This window comes from Solanum lycopersicum, chromosome 2 (assembly GCF_036512215.1).
Source record: "Solanum lycopersicum chromosome 2, SLM_r2.1".
Lineage (NCBI taxonomy): Eukaryota > Viridiplantae > Streptophyta > Magnoliopsida > Solanales > Solanaceae > Solanum > Solanum lycopersicum.
The window spans coordinates 22,671,943-22,681,614 of record NC_090801.1 but is presented as its reverse complement, the minus strand read 5'-3'; the positions used below and the strand labels follow the sequence as shown (position 1 = coordinate 22,681,614).

Here is a 9,672-nt window from a genome sequence, read left to right as displayed (position 1 = left end):
ACAACTCTGCATGAGGCTATGTCAATTATGGATGGGTCTGCTGGATATAATAAAATCAGAATGTCTCCAAAAGATGTATAATACACTACATTACGAACTCCCAAAGGTTTTTAATGTTACAAAGTGATGCGCTTTGCTATACAGAATGTTAGGGCCACCTATCAACGTGCAATACAAAATATATTTGATGACATGATTCATAGGACGGTGGAATGTTATGTCAATGACTTAGTGATATAGGCAAAGCAAAGGGAACACCATCTTGAAGACCTTCGAATCATTTTTTAAAGGTTAAGAAAGTTTGACTTGAAGATGAATCCGCTAAAATACGCATTTGGAGTTATCTCAAAAAAGTTTCTTGGCTTCATTGTGCATCACAGTGGAATTGAAGTTGATCCTGAAATGATTGATGCCATTCAAAAAATGCCTGAGCTAAAGGACTTGAAAGACCTCCACAGTCTGCAAGGAAATTTGGCATTCATCCGAATGTTTATTTCTAACCTGGTTGGACGATGTCAACCCTTCAATCATTTGATGAAGAAAGATGATTCTTTATACTAGGACCAATCATGTTAGAATGACTTTAAACGCATCAAAAGATACTTGATCAATGCACCTTTATTTGGGGCACCAACTCCATGAAAGCCATTGAAATTATACATTCAATCGCAACAATGATCAATTGGCGCACTTCTTGCCAAAGAGAATGAAGCTAAGAAGAAACAAGCATTGTACTATCTGAGTCAGACTTTGATAGGGAATGAGTTGAATTATACACCTATCGAGAAGATGTTATTAGCATTACTTTATCCAATAAAAAAATTTAGGCATTATTTTGAAGTCTACACTGTCAAGATAATTTCTTAGGCTGATCTTGTGATGTTCGTAATGACTCGACCAGTCCTCTCACGATGTCTAGCAAAATGGTCTATATTGTTTAATAAATATGAGATCATATACACACCTCAAAAAGTTGTGAAAGGGGAAACACTTGCTAATTTCCTTGGTGATCACCCATTTTCGGGAAAATGGGAAACTTCAGATAAATTCCCTGCTGAAGATGCATTTTTTACTTAAGAGTTGTCGACATGGACAATGTTCTTTGATGGATCTTCACGCCGAGATGGACCAGGGGCAGGAGAGGTATTTATATCTCCAGAACAACTAATCTTACCATTCTCATATTTTCTAGGTAAAAAGTGTTTGAACAATGTTGTAGAATACCAAGCTTTGATTATGGGCATTTAAATGGCATCAGATATGAAGATTACTCAATCGGATGTCTATGGTGACTCTAAGTTGATCATCAATCAATTATCAGGGAGTTATGAGGAAAAGAAGAAAAATATTTTTTCATATCATCAATATGATACTTTCTTGCTTGAAAGGTTTGATTAAGTGTTCTTAAATCATGTCCCAAGAGAAGAAAATCGCATGGTAGATGCTTTGGCTAACTTTGCTACAACACTGACACTTGGAGAAAATGAGACAACAAAGGTGCGTGTATGTCATCGATAAGTTATTCCTGGTCTTGATCTTCTAGTCAATGAAAGTCATCATACATCTGTTCAAGTGGTTGAAAAAGTAGATTGGATAAAACCACTTATTGAGTATGTTGAACATGGAAGGCTTCCTAAGGATCCACGAGTAAGAGCAGACATTAAGAGCAGGGCAGCACGATTCATTTTTCACGATGGAATGTTATTTTATCGTTCTTATGAGGGACTATTCTTGAAGTGTCTTGACAAAGAATAAGCTCAACAAACAACGGACGAGGCGCATTCTGGAACATGTGGATCACACCAATCAGGCCCTAAACTTCATTTTCGCACAAAGAGAATGGGCTAATATTGACCAACAATGGTGATGGACTTCTTAGAGCATGCAAAGAAGTGTCAAGCGTGTCACATGCTATTTACATTCATCGATCTCCAAAGGCTCGACATCTGACTGTAGCGTCATGACTATTCGATACATGGAGACTTGATGTTGTTGGATCTCTTCCAAAGTCGTGAAAAGTACAATTATATTTCTTGGCTGCCAGTGACTACTCTAGATGGACTGAAGTTGTACCATTAAAAGAGGTAAAAAAGGAAAACGTTGTTGATTTTATCAAATCAAACATAATCTTTAGATATGGCATAACAAGATGTATAGTTACTGATAATGAAACACCGTTCAACAATAAACTAATGAGTAGTTTGTGCGATAAGTTCAATTTAAGCAACATAAATCTTCAATGTATAATGCACTTGTCAATGGTCTTGCTAAAGCATTTAACAAGAAACACGGTAACCTATTGAAGAAAGTAGTTGCAAAGAATAAAAGGGACTGTCACGAGAGAGTTAATGAAGCTTTGTGGGCATATTGTACAACCTTTTGTGGGCATATTGTACAACGATTACAATGGCTACGCAAGAGACCCCATTTTCATTGGTGTATGGCGTAGAAGCAGTGCTTCTATTGGAGAAGCAAATTGCATCATTGCAAATAGCAGTCCAGGAGGGACTTACAACTGAAAGCAATGCTCAACTTTGTCTAGCAAAGTTGGAATCATTCGATGAAAAGAGATTGGAAGCACAACAAAAATTGCAGTGTTATCAAGCTCGACTTGCAACATCATTCAACAAGAAAGTGAGACCTCGATCATTTCAAGTAGGAGACTTGGTATTAGAAGTCCGTAGACCCATAATCCTCAACAAACGCATTGGTGGCAAGTTAACATCAAAATAGGATGGACCATATGTCTTGAAGGAGCATATTCAAGTGGCACTTATAAAATTGTCGACCAAGATGATGTATGAGTTGATCCAATCAACGCCAAGTTCCTGAAGCAATACTTCCCAAAAAGGATGGATACGCTCCTTAAGGTATGAGTATAAACTGCATGTTACTCCTGGCCGACAAAAGTATAAACTGTATACGGCTCACAAAAAAATATATTACTTGATTCTCTTCACGAGGTACGTAGGCGCTTAGAGTAATCATTCTAAGTTCACACAAATGAGTAAAAAAAGAAAGGGAATTTGGTCGTCTTGCATGATCATCACACTAGCTATTTAAAAAATCATGTAGTTGGCAATTTAGTTTAAATGTGGCGCAAACGAGCAAAATAGAAGATTTTTGAAGTCATATCTGTAACATAAGAAGAAACTTCTAAATAAAAAATCCTACGTTAAGTCATGGATCTTCAACTATGATAGTTCAAAGTTCCAAATCAAACATGTTATATTTGGAGTCAACTTTGGGTATTAATTTAATCAATTCAAAAGGGGTTTTGATTTGATTTTTGAGATGCAAACTTATTAATTCATTGGCATTGGATGAAGAGACTATTGATTCTACTCGTATTTTTGCTTACAGTGTAGATAATTTCGTGTAAATCACTGATATTTCAATAAGTTACTAAAATTAGGGGCATCTTTACCTAAAACATCAAATCGGAAACCCTTCGGATCAAAGCTCTATGATGAAATGGTATAGCCGCAAAAATAATGACCTGAACACTCTAAGTTCAGGAGAGTTCTTTGTTGTCGTCAACATCGCACAATGTTCAGGAAATGAATTCTGGGAATATAGTCAACTTGAAAAAATTTTATAGACTCCTACGCCGCGTTTTTTATTTTCTCCCAAAGATGCGCAAAGCTGAAAAGTTTAGCGAAGAGAAATTTTGAGCTGACTTTTAAAAGATATCTGCACTAATCTTGAAATATTTTGGATGTGATTTTTATATGTGTTGTATTTCTATGAGTTATGCTTCCAATTTAATCAGAATCACATCATTCCAAGGCTCCTTCCTTGTTATGGTTTTCTCCAGAAGATGCGCAAAGCAGAATATTCAACAAGACAAATTTTGAGCAAACTTCGAACTCAAATCTTTACTAAACCATAAATCTCATGGATGTGATTTTTATAAATATTGAAACTATAGAAGTTATATTTCAAAAAAAATTAATATCATCATTCCGATGCTCCTACTCCACATTATGAATTTTCTTCCACATGTACGCAAAGCTGAAGAAAGCTGAAGATTCAAATATGCAGATTTTGAGCCAACTTCAAACTCAAATCTGTAATAACCCATAGATTCAATGGTTATGATTTTTGTACATATTCAAGTTATTGAAGTTATATTTCTAACAAAAAATAATATCATTATTTCGATACTCCTACTCCACGTTATGAATTTTCTCCCACATGAGCGCAAAGCTGAAGAAAGCTGAAGATTTGCATGCTAATTTTGAGCCAACTTCAAACTCAAATCTGTAATTAACCATAAATCTCATGGATGTAATTTTTATACATATAGAATTTACCGAAGATATCTCATTATTTCGATGCTCCTACTGCGCGTTATGAATTTTCTCCCACATGTGCGCAAAGTTGATGAAAGATGAAGATTCAAGCATGCAGATTTTGAGGCAACTTAAAACTCAAATATGTACTAAACCATAAATTCCATGAATTTGATTTTTATACAGATTTAAGATATCTAAGTTTTCTTTCCAACGAAAAAAGAAGCTCGTTATTTCGATGCTCCAAATTCAGGTTATGACTTTTCTTCCACATGTGCGCAAAATAGAAGAAAGCTTTAAAAAGTAAGGTGTGTTGCAATCCTCAAACTAGCATATGAAGTCCTTTACTTTAAAAAAAGAAAGGGGACTCGTGGAAGAAACAATCAAAAATTCAAAATTCAAGAGAAGAAAAATTGTAACTATTTTATTGCTTAACAAAAGAAAGAACCACTATACCGTAATGAGCGAGTAAGAAAATCATAAGCAAATAAATAAAAAAATCTAACTACGAAAAAAGCATGAAACTTATGATTTCTTGATGAATTTTCTCAATTGTCTATACTAGCTTGGCTAGTCTGTGAATCTCATGTGAGAAATCACATTATTTTCCTCAATAATATAAATCCCGCCCTCCATAGTGGTGGTATTATCCGATTTATTGACAACTTCTCTTGATATTTGTTAATGAGCTTGGTGAACTTTTTTTTCTTGAAAAATAAGGCTTTTAAGTCTTTCTCCACATCTTCTAGATTTGCTTGAAGTTTCTCCATGTATACATCCAACTTTTCATGTGAAAATTTGCACCATCAAGACAGCTTTACGCATTAGAGAGGGCCTTTTCATGTGTTTCTTTAGTTATCTTTGATGATCTTAATGTATCATACTGTGTATACGACTTGAAGAAATTCTCTACATGATCCTCCAAATAAGATACATCAATAATGTTTACCTTTCTAATATCCTCAAGAGTTGAAGCGATATTTCCATCCAATGTTGTAAAGTCATGCGAAGAACCTAAGGAAATTGTGTAATCCATCCACACAATGCATCCCACATCTCATAAACAAAGGTTGATTTGGCACGGTAAATTGTTCCTAGTGTCTCAAAATTAGGAGCACCGCGTCGCAATGGTGGCATCATGTCACTAGAAGGTGTTTCTTGGTGAAACCATTTCCGATGAAGGCATCACATTATTAATGGAAGAATTAAAGTCTTTTGAAACTGCATCAAGATCATTAAGATCTACAGTGAAATCTGTAACCGAGCCATTGTTAAAGTCGTCACCATATAGGATGTCGAAAAGATGATCAGATTCAAAAAATATTAAGGAGAGGGTCTTACATGTTTTGCTAATTCGAAAGAGAGATGTCGAATTTGAATCCTCATCAACGAAGTTTTTATCATCAATGACAATGGTATCTAAAATTTCGATACTACGACAATCATCATCTAGATCTTGTGTCTTTCTTTTTAGACGATTCCATTTATGATCCGTTGGACTAGAAGAAAAACTGAGAGGTCGAACACCGTTACATGAAGCATACACAAGAGAAATTTCATCACAAGGTGTCTCAAGGTTTGACCTTATGCATTTATTATTGTCTGATGATTTATAAGGTTCATTTGTTGTAGAAGAACCATGACCAACTTTGGAAGTAAGTGAAGTCGTCTTTAAGGCTGATGTGAGGTGCCTTGATTTTGATTTCCAGACACATCCCCATCTTTCAATGTTATGGACTTTGATGAGGTCTTAGCGACTTGCAAAGTATCATTTAATTCACTTGACATTTAGAATAAAGATGTTACTTTTCCTTCGGTTGATTAGAATCTCTTAAGATGAAATGGATGCAGAGACTTGCTTTTTATTCTTCAACATGATGCGGAGGTTTCCTTGGGAGGTATTCATCCATTGGGATGGTCAGTAGTTTACATACTCGCGAGTCATTAAAGGAGAACCTTCCAATGGGCACGTTAGAATCATGACTTAAGAAAGGGTATTGAGTCGAAAAGAAAAAATCCAAAGTTGCACCAATGTTAACTGTGTACCATCGTAAGGACGCGACATAAGTTCTCCAGGGACATCTTGACAAAAACTAAATTGTCGACTAAATCTGTCATGGTTGTAGGATTCCACGATGAATTTAAATCATGCCTAAGGGTTACATAACCTGAACAAAAGCTTATGACATATTAGTTCCATGAATTTGATAGCTTTCCATTATCGGTAAGGTGCAAATCCCTCCCTTGCAGCAATGCTAAATTATGGAGGCGATGGGAATCATCCTGGTCAGATAACTTTGGGGTATCAGTAAAACCAAAAAACTTGGCCATCTTCTCTCCAGAAATTTTGCAGAGATGTATCGATCTATGTGAACGATTGGCGCGATGATGAGTCCTTATCTATTACCTAAGCCATTCATATGCATAGTGTATGGGTAAAATTTTATTTTCCACACTCAAGTTTGAAGAAGTATTGATTTCTCATAGGCTGCGATATATGCTTGCAAGAACAAGGACTGCTAAGGACAATTTCTTTCCACGAGATATCAAGCATGCAACTTTAAGAACACTAGCACGCACATGGTTGACTTTCTTATTTGGAAGCACAAATTGGCAAAGCTAACAAGCAAAGAACGATTCCAAGTTTGTCTCATCTGTAAGGGATTTTTCCACATCTAACTTGTTAAATGGGGCATTCTTCTCATCAGTCTGCGACAGGAAGTTTGAATCAATTTTTCCAAAAGGATTGTGGTTTAATCTTGCTTTGTGGAACCGACCTTTGACACCTTTTGTAGAGTTCGTCATATCTATGAGGTCCTCTAAACCGAAACGTCACCCAATCATGGATTGACACCTCTTGGGGATCATCTTTCGCAAATCTGTAGAAGGCCAAAACCAAATATCGACAACTTTAGGAAGAAGCAAGTCGTTTTGAATATTTGTATGTGTCAATTCTTTCGCCGAGGGAAAAACTTCATCATAAAAATGCCCTTGTACAGGGAGACCTACAATGGATTGCAAATCCCAAAGTGATATGGACATTCTCCAATGAAAGTATAAGGTATATTCGTAGACGGATGCCAAAGTTCATAAAAAGCATGGAGTACATTGTCGTCATACTTGTATGTGTATATACAACGTCATAGACTTTGATGAGCTCCAAAATCTCCTTTTGGTGAGGCAACATGTCCTCTACCCATTCCCAGTAGCTAGGTGTGTAGCAAACATTACCGAAGTTAGAAGAGGGAACACGCCAATTTTTTAAATTTCCATCTGAATGAGAAGATTTTGAAGATGATGCATTATGGTGAATTACGGATTACAGTAAAGAAACTTTCATGCTAGTAGCTTTGCTCGAGAAGTTTCTCATAAAGTCAATGTTGTAAGACCCAAAAAATTAGATAAGCTATCTAGATCCTAAATTTTTTGTTAAAGTTATAATGTCCTAAATATGATTCAATTATAGTATATATGCAGTAGATAAAATATTAGAGGTATTGGAAGTTGAACGTTTAGGGACGACTAAGATGTTCGACGACTAAGTCACCTAGATGCCTAATATGTGGTTCTATGTGTTTATGGGTGTTTCATCATGTTCTAACGTTCTAAAATGTCTTATTAAAAACTTTTTAGAAAAAATGTATAAATTTTAATGTGATTTGGAAGTCGAGCAGCAAGGAACGACCAAGACGTTCAACGACTAGTCGCTTATGTTCCTCATGTGTCTATGTATGCTTAATTTTGTATGAAATGGTAATATTTACTCTTAAAATGGTTTAAAATTATTTTTAATGTTTTTATATGAAATTTCGTGAATTTTGGAGATCAAACGCCCAAGAACGTCCAAGGCGTTCGAAAGATAGCCCCTAAGACGTTCATCGTATGTCATGGTAGGGCAAAGGCAGTTTGGACGTCTTGTACGTGATTTTTTTTTTGGATAAAATTTATGTGGAGGGTCTATAACAAGTAAATGTGTGTAATCACGTTTAAAACGCCCGGGTACGACTTCTAAAAGGTCCCACAAGAGTCCCCAAAAGAATGACCCAAAGCTGCCTAAGACACTGCGTGCGAAGTGTCTATTTACGGACCCAACGACAGAATGTTGGTCCACCAAACGACCCTAGATCAGGTCTGGTCGATGGTTAATTGACTGGGTAAGGTCTCAAGCCAGTATTTAGGTAAGTACCCAACGACGGAGCCCTAGGTACGGTCCGTTGCAAGGACAACACCCCGTAGTTGCATCCGTTGATGATGCACTGTAATGTGCAGCCTGCGTTCTGTTTATTGAAGGGGTGAATGGGAAATTCACCCCACATCCTAAAATGACCATAATAGGTTTATTCAGCTATTTTTCGGTGTATATAAGTCATCAAAAACGTGATCACCCTCATTCTAGAATCCTCTCGCAAGATTGAAAGCTTTCCCTCCAAAAATATTTCCCTTCAAACCTTCATTACCGGTGCAGCTCAAGAACTGCTTGGAGGTGGGTTTTATATGGATGAATCTTCAAGTTGAAGAGATTTTCAACTAGAGAGTCATTCTCAAAATTTCAAAAGAGAAAAATATGATCAAAGTCCTTCTTCAATCTGCCATGGGTTCTTTCCAAAAGGGTTTTGAACGACTAAATCATGATTAATCTAAGTTAATACGGTGGTTTTAACGTGAATTTTACTCCAATTGCATGATGAACCCATGCTCCATCATCACGACGATTTAGCCTTGCATGGGCCTTATGATCTTGATTTATTATGGATTGAATTATGATTATATTACGTTGAAGTGATTGTATATGATGTTATTTAAATGAATTTATGTTTAATTTATGTTGAAGGATCCATGAGGATCAATGTATGAAGATTTGAACATGAATAGCCTATGTTTCTACATGTTGCCTTAAAGTCGATTGTGAGTTCGGTTGTGTAGAGTTTTGATTATGTATGAACTGCTGTAGCTACTGTTTCAGGGTTATATAATGGATGAATTTTGTAGTTATAAATCCTTAATGAACAATCTAAGAAAGGCTTGCATGAATTTATCTAGATTCTTTTAGGCTATGAAGTCAAAAAGCTAAGTGTGTGATGGATCTTGACTTGTCCATATATCAAGCATGATTTCTTCTTAATTTCCTACCAAATTATCTACTGCCTAATGAGTATATTTTTGATAAAATATGAATGATTATCAAAGCCTTATAGAGTTCATAGTATCGGTTAATTCTCGTATACTCTAGCAAATCGACAAACCTAAATGCCATGTTGTAACCTTAATCTTGAGAGTATGTAATCATGATTTCAATATGTTTAAAGTAGGTTTAGATACTGACTTAGATTGATATTATATACGGAGTATGATTTAAAATCAATGCAAGGGAAATTAA

General features: G+C 35.8%; 1 protein-coding gene across 1 annotated transcript; it reads left to right on the top strand.

Annotated features, from left to right (window-relative positions):
* The first annotated feature begins 2,406 nt into the window (after positions 1-2,406).
* LOC138341941 (uncharacterized) lies at positions 2,407-2,733 on the top strand. The gene has a single exon (XM_069294126.1). It carries the CDS (start codon positions 2,407-2,409, stop codon positions 2,731-2,733), a length of 327 nt encoding a protein of 108 aa, XP_069150227.1.
* Positions 2,734-9,672: the final 6,939 nt, after the last annotated feature.

Excerpts from the sequence above, each read along its gene's own strand:
- LOC138341941 (XM_069294126.1), top strand. The coding sequence starts at position 2,407 with ATGGCTACGCAAGAGACCCCATTTTCATTGGTGTATGGCGTAGAAGCA.